General features: G+C 43.4%; 1 protein-coding gene across 7 annotated transcripts in view; it reads right to left on the bottom strand.

Annotated features, from left to right (window-relative positions):
• Positions 1-24714, bottom strand: part of LOC139050390 (uncharacterized) — a 527729-nt gene that overhangs the window by 92754 nt on the left and 410261 nt on the right. For 4 of the 7 annotated variants that reach the window (XM_070526672.1, XM_070526673.1, XM_070526678.1 and 1 more), the window contains 3 exons: positions 20697-20786; positions 11779-11844; positions 2290-2316 (listed from right to left, as the gene is read on the bottom strand). In XM_070526672.1, coding sequence (XP_070382773.1) covers positions 2290-2316; positions 11779-11844; positions 20697-20786 — 183 coding nt within the window. Of the gene's footprint in view, positions 1-2289; positions 2317-11778; positions 11845-18417; positions 18517-20696; positions 20787-24714 lie in introns of those variants that run through there. The other 3 variants (XM_070526679.1, XM_070526674.1, XM_070526677.1) reach the window with 3 other exon arrangements.

The following is a 24714-nucleotide window of genomic DNA, read 5'->3' as shown; positions in this document are numbered from 1 at the left end:
GTTTAACATCAAATGAACAGTCTCGTGTTAGACTAAATGTTAAAGATATTAAGCTCTCGCTATAAACATCAAATGTAATTATCGTCGATAAAAGCAGCACAATGGCTTCGCTTACATCGATTCCCACAGTGCAAGGTGTCCGCATATTATTCGAGCTATTTTTGTACTGTATTCAAACATTGTCAGATCGTATTTCTATAGGTTTGGGTGTTACATTATATTAGTACTGTCGCTCGTACTCTGTCTTGCCAGAACTGTACCGTAGATGCATCACAACGTGACTTCATCCATTTTATTTAGTTTTTTATGGCCGCCGTAAGAACAATTATGTACTACTCGAAACACTCGCTATCGCCTCGAGGGTCAGCTTCCAATCTAACATAATAAAAAACGCCGCCTGAATAGTAAGTCAACGAGATCAATTTTAACGGATTAAGCATTTTTGCAGGAATATATTCTAACAAGAACGTGCACTTTTATACATTCGTTTGAAGAGGTACGATGAATAATGATAGTTACTGTCTTGTGTTACACTTTAGCACATAGAATGACTGTGGAATACTTCGTCAACAGATCCACCAGATCAGAGTAAAGCATGAAAGTGCAAAATAAAGACTACAGCCGAAGTATTCGACAGACTAAGCCTTGTCATTTAGCATCTGTGCTACATATATTGTTCTATGTAGAAGGATAGGATGAAGGTGTCCGTATGAGGTGGCTTCATATTTTTGGGAGTACTGATATGTGATAGTAAAGCGAATGTATCTGGCATTCAATTTTTCGTGACCGACGTCTCCGTGTAGCTTCTTTAGTGTGGATAATAGAATTTTGAAGTTTATTAGTAGAAGTACGACCTAATTGATTCTAGAAGTTTGAAGCCTTGTGGTGCTATAGTGAATTGGATATGATTTCGCCCTGGGTAGAGTTAAATGATAAATCAAAATTATTGGAAGAAATTCGTTCCTGAGCTCCACAGATTCTTTTGCTCAGCCATACGACAATGTTAGTGCTGCTTTATGATTTCACATTTCTTGTGCTTTACTACGTAACATAATCCCTAGAATACTTGGAGGAATTTCCACTAATTATAAATTTCTCCAGTAGTTTTCCTTACGAATCAGTTGCGAACTGTATATCTTATGTTTAATGCGACTATGCTTAGAGAACCCTGTCTTGTATAATGAACTATGCTATGTAAATATTTTCTTTGTATTAAACAATTAAATATTCTTACTCTTAGATCTCTTCCTTTGCTATTACCATAGTTACTTTTATATTGATTTTGTTATTTGCATTTTACGTGAGTAGAACAACATACCACTGCGGCTAATCAATCGCCATGTTATTACAAATTTCGATAGGAATGCTCCCACGTTTTCCTTCGCATTTTGTTGCATTTTCATTTCGCAAGATATTTATCCGCTCTTCCTCATTTCTGGTTTCCTGCCATACACAATTACTGAAGTGCTTGACATGAATGCGTTATCGCCTGTTTAACCGCGTCTAGATGTGACCGCCTATGCTTACTGCATAAAATATTGGGCACCATTTTTACTTGTTGCTGCTGCCACGAGATCGCCAAATATTGACAAAGTTTGCGCATCCATTTGTTTGAACGAGTCTACCCGCCAAACTTTCGTAACTATAGGCCATATTGCTGAGTTTCTCATCGTGAAGACATTCTGGATGTGGTAAATGAAAACAGAACCAAATACAGACAACGGAGAAGCGATATTTTCAGATGAAATCAATAACGACGCCTTAGATGTATACATCAGCAGCTTGAGCATCTGCAACTGCGCCAATTAGGACAGAAAACAAAGTGATTGACTATGTATTTAGATTACAGTCTTAAACATGTATTTGCTTTCAAGTACACTGAAATGAAAGGGTCTTTCCTATACCCTATTTTGTCGTTTGAGCATGTCTTGTTTTGACGTGTGGGTGCGATTATCGACCATGTCAAGTGTCTATGACCTCGGCAAGTTCTTTTGTGTGGTATGGTATTTTAAATCATGTCTTCTAAGAGGCTGTACTAGCCTAATTGAGCAATTTGCCTGGACAGCTGCTTTAACTTCGTTACCTTGAAAAAAAAGGGCATTGGTCATTGGCTCATGTAAGCATAATGAGACTCTAGATCTTGACTAGAAAACCGACAACGGTAATTTTTCTTTCAAGAGGGGCAATTGCTTCACTGCGATTCAAAGACTACATAACTTGAATGGAACCACGATGTTACATAAACTGCATTGTCAGTTGTATGCTTGCAAGTAAATGCCTCGGACTTACCCATGAATCATTTCCCATGCGGGGCTTCTGCAACGACAGACGCAATAATTTTGTTGAAGAGGTTATCTACATTTGAGGGCTGAGGACATCTTTGTTTTTTTCTTTTTCTATTCACAAGTTTTCCGGTTTGCTCAAAGAAAACGAGAATGGTCAGGACTAACGGCGCTAGCGTGCGCCTGACTTAGGCCCTGACCTCTGTACAATCTGTGCTCCAGCGAATCAATCAGGACAGCGTAAGAATGAGGAGGAACGAAAAGAAAAAGAGGAGGGGGGATTGGAACAAAGAATGTATGAGGCAAGATCGAGAATTTATGCACTACAAGCGAAAAAAAACGAGCACACAATGAGCAACCAAAAAACAGCACGAACAAAACAGTTTTCGCGAAAATAAAACGTCACGATTTGCAGCAGTATACGTTGGGTAACAAATATAGGAATCAGGAAACAAAAACATGCATAGAACTTTACTATATCTTACATATAAAAACGCTACAGTATTCGTTTGGCTCAAAGTGACAAGAATAAACATTTAAAACTTGCTTTATAATAACACAGAGTTCGCACGAAAATCACACATCACACCGATGAGCTACGTTTGGTTACATATATTTCTTTTACACAAATTTATTGAAAGTGATTGCTTTATTAGGTGTAGCATTTCCTTGTTTTCATTTAGGAGCTTGGTAATTTTATACCTCAAGCCTTGTATCCCATAATTAGTTGCAATCTTAGGCAGTGTATAGTTAATCGCGCCAAAGTTGTGGTCTACTGTGGTCGTTTCAAGATAGACTCAAAATTTTCCGAGTTTTCTTTAATTTCTGTGAACATATAAAGCGGAAGGTTCTCTGTATAAATATGATTTGGTGGAATTCTTACCTCATTTTATATGGAGATGTAATATGATTGAAGCGGACGCGTTCAAGAACATGAACAGCTCTTTTGTAAAACGTCTAGTTTATTTAAATTTGTTGTCATCGTAGAGCCCCATGTCAGTAAGCGGTATTGAAGATGGGAATGAGTTAGTGCACGATATATAACCGGTTTTAATCTGTTTGGAATTGAAGAACCTATTTTCCACAATGTGCCAGTTGTTCGAGATAGCTCACTTTGGAGGTGGGGTGTGTGGTCATTCCACGATAAATGTTCCTGAAAAAATACGCCTAAGAACTTTACACTGCTCGTCTTTTCAAGCACTGCGTCTTTAAAACGCTGGTTCAAACTATTTTTATATGGGAGTTTCGAGCTCTGACGATGAGATATTTTATTTTACTTGTATTTAACTGTTACGCATTTGCGTCTAACCACAGTGATAGTTCTCTTAGCCATATATTAGCTTCTAATTCGGCCTGTTCCAAATGTTTACTGTGAAAAAATACATTTGTATCGTCGGCGAAAAGTACTATTTCCTCAGTATGGGGTATGTCGCAGATGTCATTAACGAATAAAAGAAATAAAAGGGGTCCTAATATCGAACCTTGTGGTACTCCCGTTGCGATTATGTTGTGATCTGAGGAACAGCTCTTTAATATCACGTACTGTTTGCAATTTTCGAGATAACTTTTGATTAATTGATAAGTCTGGCCCCTGAAGGCGTAACAGGGTAGCTTTTTTAATAATATAGAGTGAGTAACTGAGTCAAACGCTTGCTTAATATTTAAAATTATTCCCACCGTAAATTGTTCGTTTTCAATATTCTCAACTAATTTTTCTTTAATGCCTAGTAGCGCTAGCTCAGTGGACTTGTTTTTTTTTTTAAATCCGAACTGCTGGGGTTCTATCAATTTGTTTTCCTAGAAAGTCAGTTATACTTCTAAATTTCACGCGTTCAATTACTTTCGAGAATACATTCAGAACGGAGATAAGACGATAGTTACCTAAGTCGTCTTTTTTTCCACCTTCATGTACCGGAGCTACGCATGCTACTTTAATTCATCAGGAAAGTATCCGTCTTTCAGAATGCCATGGCAAATGTGTGCCAGTGGAACTGATATCATTGATGCTACAGCTTTGATTCCATCAGCATTAGTCTCGTCGGGACGAGCTGCAGTTTTATTATTATTAGATCCAATTATGCTAATTATTTCGAATTCGCTAGTAGGCATCAGGTATATTGTTTCAGAACAACTTATGTTTATGTAACTGCTTGGGTCCACTTTTGTCATATTTATTTCCTGCGGCAAGTTAAAAGATGCTGATTAAATATATTGGAAAGGTCTCGACCTGTGATAGCTTTGCCGGCAAACTTAATTTCATGGGGGATTAAATGAGTGGGCTTTGAGTGACATATTTCATTATAGATATTCCATAATTTACTTGAATCATCAACGCCATCAAATTTATTACCGTAAAATTTGTCTTTTGCCTTTCTGATTTCCTTCTTTAGTTTATTGCGATACCTTTTATATTCATTGAATTTATCGCTATCTTTCTGTCTCAAGAACTCTTGAAACAGCTTGTTCCTGTCTTGTATTTGTTTATAAACTAAAGGTGTCATGCATGGTTTCCTAACCGTTTTCTTTTTTTTTTCCATACAACTACTGGGAAAGCCTGGTGGTATAAGTCCAGTATCTTTTCGTAAAATCTTATAAAGCAGATCGAAGAGCGCTCTTCGATCAGGACTTCAGGCTAACCTGCATCAAGCACGATCTGCTTGAACACATCTATTTTACAATCATCAATTCTTCTAAATTTATGACATTTTCATAACTATTCTTCCTTACTGTTTTTCGTAAGATACAAAAGACAGGCAAATGATTACTAACATCGATAGATAGTGCCCCAGAGGCTATATTATTTTCCACACTATTTGTATAACAATTATCTAGCATTGCCTCGTTGGAAACAGTTATTCGCGTAGCACATTTTATGAGATTTTCGCAAGAATAACTAGACATAAACGATAAAAATTTTTTCTGCAGGGCTGTTTGACAAAATGTTAATATTTATGTCCCCAGTAACTATATTTTCCTTCACAAAAGTTGACAGATATTCAAGAACATGATCAGGATATTGAAAGAAGCGCGTGGCATTTCCCGATGGAGACCTGTATATAGCAGTTAGGAAAGTGTTGCCAAAAGATATTGTAATGATTTCGTAGTCATTTGAAATCACTTAGTACTCTTTTTCCACAGTGCAATCAACGTCATCCCTTGTGTAAACAGTGACACCACCACCCCTTTTTTGACCTACGAAATACACTAAGTTCCCTGTAGCCATTGAAAAAAGAGACATCCTTATCACCTGCAAACCATCTTTCAGTGACGCACAGTACATGGAACTTCAATGACGTCTTTTCCAATCGGCACTCAATTTGTTCCCCCTTGTTTTTCACACTACGTGCATTGAAATCTGGCAAATAAAACGCGTTGTAGGTTCACTCAGTCTGTTTTACCTACTGGTTAGAGTAATCTGGACTATACATTGAACCCTCCATGGTATTTACGAGTTTATCGAAGAATCCAGCAAGTTATGTAGGCCAGAACACTTATACTATCTTCTCGAGATCGCTCTCAGCCGAAATTTTAATTGCAGAGTTCCCTGGTTGCTTGCGTGCAAGCACTGTTCTGCGACGTTCCCAAACGAACTGGTAGCCTCTTTCCATTGCTTTTGAATGTGCAAGATGAAGGGCCCTATTCTGAAATGCTCCTAACCTTAGACCATTTCCCTACCTTCTGCAAGGAGCCCTCCATGCTGCCTAAACGTTATGAGCCCTCGGAAGGCCACCGCGAATTCTAAAAGCTTGCTTTCGCCTTCCCTGCGGAAGGAGCACCTCACCATAGGAAGTGTAACAATAGAGGCTTCTGGTTTCGATATTACTTCCAGAAAATGGGAAATATTTGTAATGAATTGCCAAGGTAAAGTACCGGGACTGTTAAAATTGCATTGCTGCTTCTATACTGGAGCATAAATATCATTTCGTTGGTTAATAACGTAAAAATAGTTCAAACATGATGCATATGGCAGGAAAGTAAACTCAGTCTTTCAACTATGGCAGCATCTGAATTCGGTTGGTCTGGCGTCGCTTTTTTTTTGCATGTGTTTGTATTGGATGTGTGTGTATTTGCCAAGCCGGGCAAAGCTTATTTCACGGAGGAATAAAAAGACTTCTTCACGGAACTTCTACAAAGGTACGGCAATGTGACTGAAAGCCAGAAAGCAGAGGCTGTGTCACTGAACACTAAGGCAAAAGCGTGGGAGCTGCTGTGCGCAGAATACAACAGCATCCAGCACGTCCGCCGACGCTAAGTGAAACAACTAATAAAACTGTGGGACAACCTGAAACAAAAACAAAATCATTTTCGGAGAAATATCGCAAGGTCGTCATTCTCGCCGCTCGCTTTTCACAAAACCACAGTAAAAAGATGTGGCACAGAACGCGGTCCGCCGAACCAAACTGGACGTCAGTACACGGCGGATGGCTACCGCGGCCTTGACTGCTCACGGCACCTATCCTAGCCAAGCGTGCCGCGTGGAAAGTCGTGCGGAGAAGCATGCGTTAAGGTAGAGGAGCATGGTTAAGAAGCATGAAAGTAGCGTGCCGGCTCCCTAAGGGCGGGGAAGCACCAAGGAAGCTGTAACTTAGTGCCCCGTAGTAAGGTACGTTCCAGAATTGATGCCAGGTCGCCTTACAGCGTGTGAGACATCCTTCGTAAGAAAAGGAGTGTTTCAGAATCCGGGCCAAAAAAGCTTCTTATCTGGTGGTGTCAAGTTTTCAAAAAAATTTACATCCGACTGTCTTTCTTTCAGCAGCTTAGCTTTTGCTTTCCATTGCTCTTTCATCGTGCGTGTGGCAAAACGAATGATAATAGGTGGAACACGATTGGGCCGTGAGGGCAACCTATAAGTGCTGTCAATGTCGGAGTCAGTCAATTCATGTAGCCCCAGTGCCTCAATCAAAGAGTTTACTATGGCCAACAAATTTTTATTTGTTCCTACTTGAATGCCGTGAACCTCTAGGTTCTGTCGTCTACTGTATTGCTGAAGTTCATTTAGTTCTTTCTTCAATCGAAGTATTTCTTCCCTTAGATTTCCCGCTTCTATTTCGGCCACCCCTTTCTGAAGATTATTTATCGCCTGGTCTTGCTTGTTCAACCGCGTTGCAAACTCATCATATTTATCAGAGAGCATTTGCACAAAACTCTCAATGCTATCAATGTTTCGTTTCATTCCTAGTATTTATTCCATTTTCTCTGAGAGGGGTAGCAAAGTGGTTAGCATTTTCTGAATGTTGTACCAATACTGCTCGGCTCTTTCCTTGTCATCATTTGACGACCTGCCATCGTCAGGATTTGCACAGGAACTTCATCTGCTTGAATTCATCTGCTTGAACGCCTTTGCTGTTACTCCCGAACACTTTCCCACATGGAAACATGCTTCACACTCGGTGGATGTCAATGATTGCTGATTGTCTAAAAAATGTTTGACGCAAGTGCCATAAACGTCATTTCGCATCACCGAACCATGTAAGCCCGCCTTTTGAACATGTACACAAACGTCACTCGCACGACGGCAGGAAAGCAGTAATGCTATCTGAATAGTGTTTTACGCAATAGTAAAAAAGTTGTCTACCAACCTACGAATACGGAAGGTAACACAGTCGGCCGGGTCAAGTGTTTGAACTGCCTTCTGCTCTCGTCGCCGAGCTCAGAATGAGGGGGGCGGACATGGGCGGATTGTTGAGCGGCAGTGACGTATTCCTTCGGCACTTGTCTTCGGTGTACGGTTATCAGCGAAACTTCTAGTCGAGTAGACGCTGTTCCGCGCAGGCGCTTGAGTCGACTCAGAATGGCGGTTGATTCCTTGCCGAACCCGGCAGGCTTGAGTCTTGTCGTGACAGACATAGATGTGTGCACGTGTAGCTCCACGGAATGATGGCAGCGCAAAATATTGTAGATACGGTTAGCGCTTGCTTCGATGCGCTTTCACCCGGATCGCTCGCTGTACTGAAGCGTCGAAGACAAGGCACCTGCTTATAGAGCCTTCTAGTCCAGAAGACGCTGCTCCGCGCAGGCGCTTGAGTCGACTCAGAACGGCGGTTGATTCGTTGGCAAACCCGGCAGGCTTGGCTCTTGTCGTGGCAGTCATAGATATGTGCACGTGTAGCTCTACGGAATGGTGGCAGTGCAAAATATTGCAGATACGGTTAGGGCTTGCTTCGATGCTCTTTCACCAGGATTGCTCACTGTACTGTAAAGCCCGTCTCCAACCTTACTTTTTAGTATTGGTAAGACACTAGCAAATTATCCTCGTCTCCACGTTCTTCCGCTCCTCGATGATGATACCAATTAGGGTGTTGTATTCGTATCCCCTATGAAGTGAGATATGGTGAAGGCCAGTCACCAGTCTTGCTTGAGCTGTACAGGTAATCTATTAATGCTTATTAACAAAGCATTTTGCATTCACTTCCTTTGAGTTTTCTCTCTTTTAATGTTACTACACCTCTGCGTGTAAGGAATCTAAGCTATTCTCAGCTTTTTATCCATAATTCTCTTAATGTCTCGTGGCTATATCTTGACTGTAGACAGCTTGATGTTTGCATACGATTTGATTCCCAGTTCTGCTCTAAGTTGTGCGTTGACTTCATGGTTAACTAAATTTACATAGATTCCAAGATGAGCGTGTCATCTGGACATGTTATTTTTTCTCGTTTTTTCTTACATTGTGTCAAATTATTGCGTAGCACAGCTGCCGGAGTTATGCTGTAATTTAGCAACTCCCACCACAGCGTAAGAAGGGCACCGACAAGGCTGATAATGAAGGTAACCTGAAAGTACGAATAGATACGTGGTTCTGAGCAGGTGGGCAGCAACGAACAGAACAAAAACAAAACATTATCGGAAATAGGAGAAAAATGCCAAGAATAGATTAAAGGCAGTGCGGTTGAGTTCAAATTGATATTATTTCATCAAATGATTCTCTTACCAGGCCCCCGAAATGGGGCAGGCATCGTAACACACTTTTCATACCACATATGACCATGCGCCGTAAATATTTCTCGGTGTCTGCAATCGTGGGATAATGAAAGGTGTGCAGGGAACAGAGTGGAGTAGTGGCCATGTTAATCATAAGTACAAAAATGCAGAACGTTTGTGTAACTAGCGGTGCTATACCGTAAAGCTATTCCAAGCTTTTCTCTTTCACTTCTGTAATCAGCCCTCCACGGTTGGTCAAAAAAATTTCGAACCATCCCCAAATCGTATGTCTGTCACGCTACGTCACGAAATCGGCAAGTACGCCCCATTCGATATGATAGGCGGAAACTTATTATGCTCGATTATGCCAAACGAAAGAAATGCAATTTTTCCTGAACCATTACTGGCGGAATATTAAGCCGAAAGAAAAACTGAAATATTTTCTGAATAGCCGGACAGTGCCTCGTCCCAAAAGGAGTAGAAGATGGCTGCTCGCCGATCGCTCAGGCAGTGGCAAGTCGGAGCGGCCGGTAAATATGGGTTTATTTACCTAATATAAATAATTTTGCGTGGCAGTGTAACGTTACTGAGCCCTTTCGGCGCATATACGGCATTGCTCTGCCGACTCTACTTTGCTCAGGAGCCGCTTTAGCGGCATTCTTAACCTTCCGTTGCATGTCCCCGCAAATTTCTACTAGGGGCCGTATAACGTAAAACTATTTCAATATGTTTTTATTTCAATTTCCTGACGTCAAATTTGCGTAACCACCGACGCAAGCCCCGGGCAGTCACCTGCAGAGTTGTCTGAACAAACCAATCAAACGCTCTCCTCGTTCATAGGAGGTCACTTTTGTTTGCTTGAAAAACGAATAACATTGGCTGCACTGAGCGGTTTGTCTTATCTAGTTGGCTCACAAGAGGCGAGGAGCATGCTCTAGTGGAAAGGGATTCGATGGGGCCGAGCCACTGCACTGAAAATCGATAACCGGATGAAGAGGGTGGTGCCGGCGTCGGCGATTGGTCCGCTTTCTCTTACTTAGCCTGCGGTGGATCGTCGACAATCGCGGCGGCATGCAACGGCAGCCTAAGAGTGACGCTAAAACGGATCCTGAGCAAATAGCTGGAAGAACGAGGTCATAAACGTGCCGAACGTTCTCGAAAACGTTACACGGCCACGCAGAAAGTTTTATTAGAAGCAAATAAATCTATGCTCTGGCTTAGGGGCGAGTAGCCAGTGCTGGAGCGATCGGTGGCAGCCATCTTTTATTCCTCTCGGAACGGGGCATCCTGCGGCTATTCAGAAGAAAATTCAGTTTTGTTCGGCTTATAATGCATCTTTATCGTGTACACATCACTTTGACGCGGTGAATTGTTGCGGTTTTGTGACGTCGCGTGAGAGGCAGGTGAAGTGGGTACAGCCCGAAAACTTTTGACGAATAGCCGAGGGCTAATGGCAAAAAGCTGTCGAATTAGAAATAAAAATGTTTGTTTTGTTCGGTCAAAGTACGCATAATCAGTGCTTACACGTTATATCAGATGGGGAGCCATCGCGGTTTTCGTGACGTCGCGTGACAGACAGGTGAAGTGGGGGTGGTCCAAAAACGTTTTCGACCAATCGCTGTGGGCTGATTGCAGAATCGGAATAGAAAAGTTTGGAATAGCTTTACGTTATAGCGCCCCAGCTACAGCAAACTAAGCAAGGGAAAACGGACCAATCGCATATGCCGGCACCAACGTTCGCATTTGGTTACCTACTTTTATTGCGCTGCCTCAGCCCCATGGACATCCTCTCCCATTGAGCGTGCTCCTCGCCTCGTGTCAGCCAACTAGATAAGAAAAGCTGCTCAGCGTTTTCAATGCTATTCGCTTTGGAATCAAAATAAGTGTCCTCTTTTAAACGAGAAGAACATTTGATTTTGTTTTCAAACAACGCTCCGGATTACCACCCGATGCTTGCGTCGGTCGATAGGTAAGTTTGACGTCAGTAGAATACAATAAAAACAGATTGGAATGGTTTTACGTAATAAGGCCCTAGATTTTCTTAGCGAGTGCGAAAGCACACATTGGATAGCAAAGGCGCTGTGTCAATAACAGTATGCGTGACGGTGAGAATCTAGTTCTGCACCAGTGGAAAGCGGCCATACTATTGTAAAGAGTGTGGTGCTGGCGCGCTATTGCAAAGCATATACATTCTTGCTGAAATGGTGAGCCAGCAAGAAGGAAGGATTCCGGATGATTCTGACAAGACTCAAAAAACCGCTTTTGGCTTCGAACGGACAAAAAACCTAAATTGTTCGAAAAGCAAAGTCACTATACATCTATAACGTATAAGTATGTGTCTGTCTACAGTAACACCAGACTCCTCAGGTCTTGTGAGGATAGTGTTTTACCAAATTATTCATTTTTTATGCATTTTTAAATCAAGCTTCCTACTTTCCACTTATAATCTACCACTCACTCGACTTCTCTTTCCCATGTGGTTAGATGTTATTACGCTCAGGGCGAGAGCTAACTGCTTTTATTCTGCGAAACACTAACCTCGAGTGGCATATCAATTTTTATTTTTCTTAGTGCGTACCTTGTCATTCTTGGCAAGCTCTTTTTCATAAGCTTCTACCAAAGCATCCACATCAATAGTTGATATCTGAAACAAGACGAATGTTCTTAACATAGGGTCACATATTTTTTTTCATCTACCTCTATGGTTCATGTGATACAGACAATTTACTTCAAAAATGGCAGCCGAGCATTCGGAAACGTGAATGAAGTGGTGTCACCCAGCAAACTAGCTGCGTGGCTGCAAAATTCATTTCTAGGGCACTCGCTTAGTATTCGTAAGAGAAAGTGCAACCTATTGCTTACCTGATACTTTATCAGCCTCAGCGGGAGCGAGAGAAGTTCACAGAAAGATGGAGGCTTAGAGTGCTCAGCAGTGCTTACCAAGGAGTTTGGCGGAGCTACCCCTGTTTCAAGATTTTCAAGGCGCTTGCTTGAAACGTTCGCTCTAGCGACAATCCTTATTCTTTTGATAAGTATGCGTTATAAGCATGATGTGTAGTGACAGTACGTGTTTACGGCACTATTCTGACGATATTTAAAATAATTTTGAAGTTCTGTTTCATTACCTGCTCGCATTCAATAACATTCACAATTCCTTGTCGGGTCACTCCACAAAGGCAATAGTGTAGCATTATAGGAAATCGGTAATTATTTTCGCAGGCGTTCACCACAGTCACGCCCAAGAATCTTCGTTGGCTCACGCACGCAATACAGCGCATTAAATGTTTCAACTCGACCTCGGCTTTCCGCTGTACCAGCCGCGTTTTTGGCTGAACTAGGCCTAAAGAAAATATAAGGTGTGGCGCTTTTCGTAGACGTTGCCCAAGGCAACAGGATTATGTTGTAGTCCTGACATGCTGCACTCTTGAAAGCACTATGACGGAATATAGAGGCAGGCGAACAATAAAATTGGTAGGTCACTACAAGATTTATCTTGAGACTTTCAGTTGTGCTGCCATCGAGCAGCAGAAAAGGTATCGCATGCTTAGTTTAGGAATTCAGGATTCATTTCTCTCGCTAATTTCGTACGGGGCTGTCTGAAAAAGAAATTATCCGCGTACTTTGAGCTCAGGCTGCGCGTCAGCTTCTAGAGAGAGCTTCCTCCTTTCATTACTCCACCGTAGAAGAGGTTGAAGACAAAAATACGCTGTGTGTCTGAAATTGGCGTTGGAGTACTTTGCATTCTTTAATTCAAGACACCTACGTGCATGATTTTACAGGTATTAAAACGCAATTCTGCGGAAAGCAGCATATCCTTTAAAACAACACATGCTGGGCGAGAAAATATGCTGCCAAGATAAGGGAAGCGCGATGTCTTGGCGCGGTACGGAGTCAGGCCAGTGAAAAAAGTGTCCTGATTTGGAACATAGGTTGGGTAAATCAGGTCAATGGCTAATTAAATGTGACAGATAACTCGCGCCGGCACCGTTTACGCACCAGAACCAATTACAGTGGGCGTAAACGTACAGGCTACAGAAATCTGGTTGGCCGACCCACCTACTGTAACTTTCGCGAGTGGTGCATTTGCTGCTGTTTTGTGTTTCTAACACTTTCTTGTGTCAGCCAGTGTGAACACGTAGCAGAGCCTTTAAAACTGCCGATACCAATACTAACTACGTAGCAGGCTATACTGTCGATTCATTACCTCAATTTCGGGATTACATATTTGCTCAGGAGCGCGTTTCGCACTTCCACTGCGTTGAGCGTATCGACATGTATCGCAGAAGTTAATAGCAGCTTCATACATCACCTGGTTGCAGCTGTATTAGAAGACATCACTGCGGCAAAACTGCGTCATGCTATCATGCGCCGAATGTATATTCCACTTCAAATTTCATTTCCATCGTAACGTTTACTGCATGGCTTGGATGGATGGGCAGAGGGGGGGGGGAGGTAAGGAGGGTTCTTCACTTGTACATTAGCCCTAAACACTAAGCTATGAAATCGCAGAGCGAGGCCGCAGTATTTGACAACTGAATGTGTAAGCAGGCTAAATGTGAAATATCAGGTCTGTGGAAGCCGGCGAGGTGGAATTTCATGAAATAGATGAAACACGTTAATGTTCACAAACCAGGCCTCCCGTAAAATAGCACATGTTGTTGCCGTTGTAAATTATACTAAGATTTATTTTTCCATGAGACACCACAGGAAAACACCAAACAAGGCAGGTAAAGGCGGCATGTCGAGGGCCTCTTTTGACGCCTGAAAAGCGCAAAGTGAAATTAGTATTTAAGAAAGCACGAGAAACGTTAATTCAAACGAACAGGTGCAAGTCCAGGGATCCTGGGCATCTACTTCTACTGAGAAGCCGATCATGGAGCGATGCCTTCACCGTAACTTTATGGGGAATACATTTTTTAATTTAATAGCTAGTAAATGCCTCAAGTTTTCGCGAATGGCACAATGAGCACTTGATCCTGATGAGAGTCTCGCGCTATATGTCGAATTTATTTAAATTCATATCGCTGAAACTTGGTGCTGGGACAATTTTGTAGACCCGTTTAAAGTGTATGGGGAGATATATAAAATGAATTTCATCCTCTTATTTGACACTATAATGGATTAAACCCATGGCGCACTGCGCTTCCAGACTTGTTTAATTCGGCTGGCTCTTAAGTTTCGCTGGGTCTATTTTGTTTGTGTATTGTGTAACGAAGCCGTAGTGGAAGGGGCCAAATATTTCTTCGTCATTGAATGGACGGGAAAGGACTCGTCATTTACAGCATAGCCCACGGACTCGAATGTTCATTTATGATGTATATTGGCGCCCTGAACTATGCGGAATGTGACACTGTCAATTTCTGCAAGAACCAGCGGACCGAATGCTTGAGAAGTGACACCCAAACATCAAGGCCGCCTGCGCGCGCTTTTCCTCGAGGTTTAGTGCATGGTAAAATATTTCGTTCGCAATTTAGGTAAATTATCGTTATGTTTAACTTAACTTCTGAAAGCGACCAATATTTACTGTTAAAATTGAGCACCTCATCGAGTGAATAATTACTAAACCTAATTAATAGCACTGTACTCAGTAGTGATCGCTAGTAACAGACTATAATTTCTTTCCGTTTTATACACCAATAATCTCGCAGACTCGCAAACTAGGGCTCGTGCAGCGGTGGCGTAGAAGTAGAGTATCCGCCTCGCCTGCAAGAGGACCATGTTTCGTATCCCGGTGCCGCGCAAATTTCCAGCGGATTAAAAAAAATTGCATAAACAGGCCTGGAGCGCGGCCTGATCCCGGTAACCAGAACCGGTAACGCACTCCCTCACCAGAGCAGGATTGGCCACCCTGATGCAGTACTTGGCCACAACCCCCTATATGAATACGACAATCAAACCCCAGCCCGCAGTTCCCAGCAGCTGCGAAGCAACTGACCACGGCGGCGGTCAGACTTGTGACGCAGCAGATGGCGCTAGGAATCCCTGGATCCAGAGAGGCCGCCATTGGAACCTGAACCTGATAACATTTTAGGCTAGAACGTTATCTAATGAGGCGAGTTTAGCAGTGCTATTAGATGAATTAGAAGGCAGTAAATAGGATATAATAGGGCTCAGTGAAGTTAGGAGGACAAAAGAAGCATATACGGTGCTAAAAAGCGGGCACGTCTTGTGCTACCGGGGCTCAGCGGAGAGATGAGAACAAGGAGTCGGATTCCAGATTAATACGAATATAGCTGGTAACATACAGGAATTCTATAGCATTAACGAGAGGGTGGCAGGTCTCGTTGAGAAACCTAATAACAGGTACACATTGAAGGTTGTACAGGTCTACGCCCCTCTATCCAGTCGTGATGACCAGGAAGTCGAAACCTTGTATGAAGACGTGGAATTGGCGATGGGTAAAGTCAAAACAAAATACACTATACTGATGGGCGGCTTCACTGCCAAGGTGGGCAAGAAGTAGGCTGGAGACAAGTCAGTGGGGGAATATGGCATATGCTCTAGGAATAGCCGGGGAGAGCTATTAGCAAACTTTGCAGAACGGAATAATATGCGGCTAATAAATACCTTCTTTTCGCAAGCGGGATAGCCGAAAGTGGACGTCGAGGAGCCTGAATGACGAGACTAGAAATGAAATAGACCTTATACTCTGCTCTGACCCTGGCATAGTACAAGATGTGGACGTGCTCAGCAAGGTGCGCTGCAGTCACAATAGGATGGCAATAAGTCGAAGTAGCCTAGATCCGAGGAGGGAACAGAAGAAACTGGTACATAAGAAGCCGATCAATGAGTTAGGGGTAAGAGGGAAAAATAGAGGAATTCCGGATCAAACTACAGAACAGGTATTCGGCTTTAACTCAGACAGAGGATTTTAGTGTTGAAGCAATGAACGACACTCTCTTGGCATCATTAAGGGGTGTGCAATGGAAGTCGGTGGTAACTCCGTTAGGCAGGATACCAGTAAACTATCGCAGGAGACGATAGATCTGATCAAGACACGCCAATGTATGAAAGCCTCTAACCCTACAGCTAGAATATAACTGGCTGAACTTTCCACGTTAATCAAGAAGTGCAAGACAGCTGACATAAGGAAGTATAATACGGATAGAATTGAACATGCACTCAGGAACGGAGGAAGTGTAAAGGCAGTGAAGAAGAAACTAGGAATTGGCACGAATCAGACGTATGCGTTATCAACACCAGGTTGTCATTATGCTGCAAGAGAAAAGTGTATAATAGCTGTGTCTTACTAGTACTCTCCTACGGGGCAGAAACCTGGAGGCTTACGAAAGGGGTTCTACTTGAATTGAGGACGACGCAACGAGCTATGGAAAGAAGAATGATGGGTGTAACGTTAAGTCATAAGAAAAGAGCAGATTGGGTGAGGGAACAAACGCGAGGTAATGACATCTTAGTTGAAATCAAGAAATAGAAATGGGCATGGCCAGGACAAGTAATGAGGAGGGAAGATAACCGATGGCCTTTAAGGGTTACGGACTGGATTCCAAGGAAACGGAAGCGTAGCAGGGGGCGTTAGAAAGTTAGGTGGGCGGATGAGATTAAGAAGCTTGCAGGGACGACATGGCCACAATTAGTACATGACCGGGGTTGTTGGAGAAGTATGGGAGAGGCCTTTACCCTGCAGTGGGCGTAACCAGGCTGATGATGATGATGATGATGATGATGAAGCACTTTCCTTCTACCTAATGCATATATCTGACAACGGTGAATCGTGGGAGGAAGTCAAGGAAGAGATGATCAGTCGATTTAAAATATACGCTGCAGACCCCCTCATTAACCAACAACGGAACACATTGGAACTGGTTCGCCACAGTCACCCACATTTTCCACGTAGCTATCATCATCAGTTCCAACCAAAGCCACGTATTATAAGACCAGATCGCCTACAGCTTTCCCATATAATCATCCTCCCGAGAAGTGCACCTACAAGCGCATGCCTTGCATAATGATGTCGACCTGGTAACCATCTTCACCATATACCCTCTCGACATTTGAGGCGCTCACACCCTTGTATTGTACGCGCGGCCCGCCACCGGGTGTCTTGTCACGTGGCACTTACATGGCTGTCAAGCAATGGCCTACCTGAAGCGCAGCTGTTACTTGTTCTGATGAAACTAAGCCAACTTGTTTACTGCCAAGACGAAATAAAAATACAAGTACCAGCACCAACGCACATACCTTTCAAGGCGAAGCGAATTTTAAGCTATATACATCTAGAGATCTAGCTGCTTCGCGAAGCTCAAGCCTTCTTCTGCGTACTACACCTCAACAAGACGTTACCAGTGCAAAAGTGTCGCACACGCAAAGCAGCGTTACGCACTGTACAATTACCGATGCACCAATTCGTGATGTTGCGGCAGCCTCGGAAGAGCCTTCTGGGAAGGCTGCCACACTGTACTCACCACCAGACAAATCTCTTGGAAAGGAACAGTGTACACGCGACTCAGTCATCTCTACGTGAATTAGCGTCAGCAATCAAAGGCATATTCAGATATATGCGCTACCCCAACAGCTGTCGCAACAGCATCACCAAGATCAACATCCGCAAATTCAACAACACCTTCAGCGATCCCGATGGTGACTTCAACACAGGCGATGATCGAGAGCGTCACCGAAAACATGAATGCGACAACAAGAAAGACACGAACTCACGAACTTGCCAACCAACTAAACACGAGGAGAAACCAAGTACGTTGTTTTTCTACAAAGAACATCACCAAAGAGCTCTTCAACGCCACCAGTCAAGACTGCGCCTATTGCAAGGACAACTACGTCGACACCGCATGCGACGGCCAAAAAGACACGGGCACTTTCCCTACGTACCAGAGAAGCAGAGGCGTCGCCTCCGCGACCCGGTCCACTCAACGGTCGAGAAGACACTGCATGTGACTAACCGCAAATTACGGTACGCTGCACTAGTGGTTAAGAAGCTGCATCGCAGTGTCCTTGGGCTTTTTTGTGAGTGTGTTAGCAATCATAGGGTAATTTACGCACTTAACGGGGGCTATGTGTCTGTCCCCATGGCTATATATATATATATATATATATATATATATATATATATATATATATATATATATATATATATATATATATATATATATATATAGGTGTGTGTGTACATACATATGTATACATATACACATATATAAACGTGCGCGTGTGCGTGTGCGCGCCTTACCCCGTTCCCGCCTACCTCGGTCACTGGGCATGCACCAGTAGAAGTGTCCCGCTCTTCCATAACCTTCTTTGGTGCCAACTTGGGTAGCTACGTATGTGCCTCTGCAGGTGTGCCCCCTCCATAATGACAAAAAGAACCCTTAGGTTTCTCATATGCTGCGCGGAACCGAGTTATATGCTAATGTCACAAGGATTCCTCAAGCGCAGCGACCTAACGCACTCGCAGGCTGCACGGAAACTGCACTGGGTATGTTTCGCACTTCAATGATCGACTCTCAAGCCAACGCTTTGACGAGCTGCCCTATGAACGCAGTGGGTATGTGCTGCTCTTCAGTGATCCTCTCGCCAGCACGGGTCCCTAAACACGTCCACTGAATGTGCGGCAAACGAGTGAACAATTATCAGCGTTCGGAGGCACCGTCGCACCACATTTCTCATCTCGAAGGCCACGCGCGGGCTTCCCGGCAGTGCTACATGGCGGCGAAGCATGTCCAGACAAAACGCTTGAGAGAGGAGAGGCCCTCAGCGTTCGCATGCATCAGCGTGCCATGTATCTCGGACCTTCACGCGCAGGCTCCGCGGTGGTGGCGCTTGATGGACCCGAATGCTCTTAAGGACGCGCAAAAGAATCCCGATCCACTGCACCTCTCATACAGAACTCGTTTGGACGGTGGGAATGGGTTGTGTCGCTATAATAATTCAGTGCGTTACTATAACAATTCAAAGCATTACCGCCGATGCCATCGTTAAATGGCTCTTGCGGCAAGTTTTGTTATCCTTATGCTAACGTAAGAATGACAAAGCATATCCGCCTTTGCGTAAAGCTAAACTTCAAAAACATGTTGTTTGCCATGTGTGCAGCTTTTTTATTAAAAAAGAAATAACAGCCTAGTGAGAAGCACTGTATGATTATTGCAACAGATGTAGCGCCGTTTTTACCTACGTTTATGAGCACCAAATTTAGGCGACAATATTTCTTCATGGAAACTGGTTCAAGCGGTAACAAAGGCTCTTCATTTCCATGATAGCAAGGGCAAACTTCCGAAATATAAAATACCTCATAAATTAAGCAAAACCGCAATACTTCTTTCCGACAGCCTAGTTTTCATATAGCTCCGTACGAAGGCCCAAACCTATGATGCTTTCTATCCCAAAAGGTGACCCATATTTCAAGAACTGTGATGTGCAAGCACGTACTGCAATATATATTTTTACGCCGTGAATTCAACTCAATGCCCTCAATCCCCTACAGGGGCAGTAAGGGACCAAAATTTATGTTCCTATTTCAAGTTTTTGTATCAAGTCCGACTGCTGGTTTTGTGCACGTAGAAACTCTAGAGCTAAGCAAGTAGACATAGCAAAGTACGTTACTTTTGGGAACATAGTGTTGTTCCGTCATTCTCATTTTGAGGTGCTATTGAGTCGTCTTCGGAAAAAGTGGTAGACATTTTTTTTACTCTTAGGACATACATGTGGCCCACTATACGGCGATCTTTGTTTAGAGCAAATTTGGTTGCGTCGCTTGTATCTTCTGCTTTCTATTTCTTGAGAAAATACCACCGGAGCAACACCACCATCCTGCCTTAGCGTCCTTACCGACGTGATAAGCGTGATGTAATGTGAACGATAACGCACCAGGGTAAAGATTACGTGGCGTCCATTTTCAGCATTTTCACTACCGAATTACTAGGGCGCAAGCGCGAAAAGTACTTTTATATGAAGCAGTCGTGATTACAATATCTATAACATTATCAGAGACACTGCACACTGAGCTAGGCAAAAACTAAATGATATGGTTCTAACTCGAAAAATTATTAGGAGACGTTTTCACGACACACTCAAGTTTTTGTTTCCAGCAGCCTTCATACGTGGTTCAATTTGACATTCTCAACTGAAAAAAATAATCGCTCTAAAACGATGGCGATGCTTTTATCTGGAATGAGTCATGCGAGCGATGTCTTACCTGAGTGTGCGGTGGATGTCCGCAGAGTGAAAGCCCTCAACATATAATACATGTGGATGCGGTTGACTGCTGCGAACCACATTCTTCCTAATAAACCTCAAAAATCTAGCATCGTGCTAATAAATCAGTTTTCCTAATGAGAAAATATTAATACGCTTTTGGAGGCAGTCATATCATATGCTGACACATGCGGCTAAAAGGGTTAGGCAAGCCGCCTAAACACGTCAATTTCTCGTGCCTTTATCCGCGCCAAGTTTTCACGCTTTAGCACCTAAATTGTGGCTTGCAGTGGCGTCCGGCAAGGAACTTGGAGTTAAGGTGTGAATACTCACCAGATAAATGCTTAATATCATAGATATAACAAAACCAGCCACTTTTATCTTGATTCCACATACAACTTTCTCCATGAGGGCACGGTTTGACTGCAATAAACAGAGAAGTGCATCAGTGTTATTCATCAGTGAGCGTAATGCTCTTAATTAGACTTGGCCCGTAATGACAAGCTGAGACGTTATTTCCTGCTCCAGGATTTTTAGTTCTTCAAATAGGCAGTGGTCCGCATAATTTACCTTCCCCTATATTTGCAACTCGTACAGCAAAAAATGAGCTGCAAGAAATGCATATACCTTGAATTTGCCTGAAAGAAACAGCGAGAAGTTTCACCAGGCCTGTACGGCGGCGGGAGGGCAGTATATCTGTAGGTACACCGGCGTCAAACAGCTACAAACTAATAAATAGGAGAATTAAGCTCATGTGCTTGAGATTATTTACGTATTCTCAGCCCAACACATTAAAGAGAAGAGTGGGGGTCACAAAATTGCAGAAATAAAGTAAAACTGCAAAACGTACAAAATAAAAGGGTCTAACGAACGAAGTGACAATTTTACATGTCATATTTGGGCCCAACATTTTTGAACCAGTTGACATTGGTTATAGGGGCGATGGACGCTAAAACTTGATTCCCGTGTGTGCTCGTGCATGGCTCAATGGATTTCAAGGTCTTCTTGGTGCACCTCATGGGTACATTAATATTGACCTGGTGGTCACGGAGAATAATGCATCGTAATGGTAAACATTTTCACGTAGGCGAAGACGGTCCAAGTGATATTTATTGAAAGAGAGAGGCGAGACGTTATGTGGCAAGTAGGTTGGTGCAAATTTGCCCTAAACTGGCAAAGACTAGCTGTGCGAAACTAAGGTCATAGGGTGAAGAGCGATAGTCATTGCCATCGTGGATAAGAACCCGCGGTAATGTCAGTGTACCCGTCAGACGCACCACACGTTATACGCCTACGGTCTGCTAATTTCTATTTTTTCCGCAATTTAAAAAAAAATCGTCTGCGGCAAGGCGATACTGGCCAAGCTCTTGTGCTTCAGCTGGAGTATTTCAAAAGAGCAGAAACAACTAGCGGCGGAAGCACAAACACACACTCAACCAATTACAAAAATGTTGCACATCAACCTCGTGACTAATTATTTTAGGGCACTCATTGTACTTTGGGAAATGCAACCGGTGAGCTTGGAAGACGTCTCCTCTTGGAATTTATTTCCCCAAAGGTATCGATTGCTGTACGTTATTTCATACAGTGTAGGACCAAAGTCGCGGGCGTTCTATTTATGCTAGCCACTAGGATGCTTTATTAAATATGTCAAAGTCTCGCCATTAGGGTGAAGCAACGCATGGAATGGCAACAACTTATAATTGCCCACGAAACGTAAGGCTCGCAGCTGCAGGACCAATATGAAATGCAGTAGAAGTAAGCTAAGTAAACAAGTGCGGTGTCACGTATGTAGACCCATGAACAAAGAAAACTCGATGACCGCAAGCCGAATCGGCTACAACTTCAGGGCGTTGCCCGCGTTATCGCCTTGTGTTGGCCTCGCGTTCCCGTACCCTGCGCATTGCTCACCGTAGGTCGCATCTATGCGTGCGCTTCACGTTCCCTAACTGCAGTGTCTGCTTCACTCTGTCGCTTAGTCTCGGCCTGCTGCTGCCGCAGAGCCAGGTTTGGCACCCTCCGGTGTTAAGGTCCGGCGTGTGCCACACCGGAAGCATCACATTGTTTCTACATCTGAAGTAACGGAGTGGGCGTTGCGGGCGCACGAGCCTGTTCTGTTTTATTGACATTAGCGTTTCGGCGGTGCCTCTAGGGAGGCGTTCTCCCTACACATGACATGTTTGCGCGAAGGGATTGGCACGGCGCCTTGCTATGAAAACCACGCTTCGGCAGGTACTATTCTAGTCATCGTGCTTTGGGGATGCTACACGTGGGAAAATAAGGGCACAAGTCGACAGAGAGTTGCACGTCCTGAAAAGATTGCGTACGCGGTTATGGAACTCGTTCCGGCAAGCGATGGTTGCCTAACCCGAAGTCTTAGAGCGCAGTTTCTTCTGGGCACCAGACTCCGCCATTGGAGCGTCAACACGGCTACACACATTCCGCCGTTGAAATTTTGACGCAGAGATAAATCGTACATTTAATGTGAGTACTCTTCTGAAACAATATAAAACGATATAAATAAGCATTTTCACGTCTAGTTATTGATAACATAAAAAAATGAAGTGCGTGAAGTGTATTAGAAGTCCGTGAAGTGTATCGATGCACGCGCAAATTCTGAACGATGTTCGATTCCGTTCACTGATGCATGCACCTATGGCCTAATGGTTATAAAGTTTTGTGCTGCTGCGCTAAAGGCCCTCAGTTCAATGCCTCCTACCCACCAATTCGTTCGTTTATTTATTCAGGAGAAATAATTTCTTAGCGACCTCACCACAACTTTTCCGTATTGAGTGTGTTGGGTGTGTTGGGTGGGTGTATGTGGTGGGTATTCGATGTGTAAGTTGTAATATGTGCAGTCATGTAATTCATGAAGTTCATTAGTGGATGTTTCTAAATTAGTCGAACGTGTGTTCGAATTAGTCATTCAAGTAATGTCCCCCTCTCTGAATAATCCAGCTCAAGGTGTATAATTAACTGCAATAGGTGATTCCTAAACAATCATGAAAACTAAAAAAATAATCACCCTTGTATATTCTGTAGCCCACGGGTGTTTTGCATGCCCGTGTTATCTGATTCGTGCGTGCCAGGGCGAAGGTCTGTAATTGTAGTCAATAGCGTGATCTGTCTGTTACCTACTGTGTATTTCATTAAATCCACCAAAAAAAACTTTTCCATTTAATTTGGCGACGAGTACGCTACGTACCCTGGTGCCAGCAATAACTTACAGAACAGGATAAACAAGCAAACGAGAACGACAGGCCGTGAAAGCGCGGGTTCGCATCAAATGATGGACCTGTGTATGTACACCAGGGGAGCGATGTTCCTATTTCATTGGCATCTCCATGGGTGGTACATTTTCTTTCTGCCTTTCTCTGTCTGCTTTATACAGAGCCAACATCTCAAGATCACGTGCTCAAGTAGTGCGATTCCACTTGTAGAATGCATGCACAACTCGTCATTATCCTCCTGAAAGTACACATAGGCGCATGTTGGGGAACGTTTGGCGGTGTAAGTTAATACGGAATCCCGCAATATTTTGCGTCATATAGTCACGTCCTTGCTTTGCACATAAAGCTTCGTAATTAAAGTTGACAGTTTTGCCCAAAGGATGAAGCATAGACAGTGATCGCAGGACTTGTCATTACGTTTAAGTTCTTAGGACGGCATTCTAAATAAAGGTACTCGGGTGCTACATTCTCGTACGACCTAGCAGGTAAGGCTTCTTATACATGGCAGAAGAAACACTGCCCGGAAGCTAACAATGATAAGGAGATGAGGGCGGCCAGTGGCACTGCGGACATCGCACGTATACTGTATTCATTGCCTCCTTTACACTAGATGCCTGCAACATGAGCCAAGAAGCCGTTACCCCTGCTATTTCCATTTTCATGCTTTTCACTTGGTATGGTTAATTGAGCTTCAGCACAGAAAACTCGAAGTTGTTTCCTCGTTGACGCAGCTGATAACTGTGCAGTGTATTTCGCTACAACAACAAAACCATAAATATAGTGCGCGGCTTGGTAAAAAAAGTGCTAAAGATAATACCACCTTGAGAGGGTGGAGTTAATCTTTACTGGATACAGTTAACTGGTATGTTCGCCCGTCAGCTTGGGCCCTGCTGCCGCGTCCATTTTTCGGCTAGTACTTTGCTTTTAAAAGCAAATCTCTTTGCGAATCTCGCCGAGATTTGGTCACAGTGTGTGCTGCGTGGTAGTCCTCTTGCCGAATAGGTAAACCAATCACAGTGTAGAACAAGCGCGACGTCACCGACGTTGCGTTCTTTGAACCACCACGAGATCGCGCTCGCCTAAGCAAATACGCGACTGTATAAAGCTGTGGCAACGATTGT

The sequence above is a fragment of the Dermacentor albipictus genome, chromosome 10 (assembly GCF_038994185.2).
Source record: "Dermacentor albipictus isolate Rhodes 1998 colony chromosome 10, USDA_Dalb.pri_finalv2, whole genome shotgun sequence".
Classification (NCBI taxonomy): Eukaryota; Metazoa; Arthropoda; class Arachnida; order Ixodida; family Ixodidae; genus Dermacentor; species Dermacentor albipictus.
The sequence above is the reverse complement of the archived record's forward strand: the minus strand, read 5'-3'. Positions and strand labels throughout refer to the sequence as shown.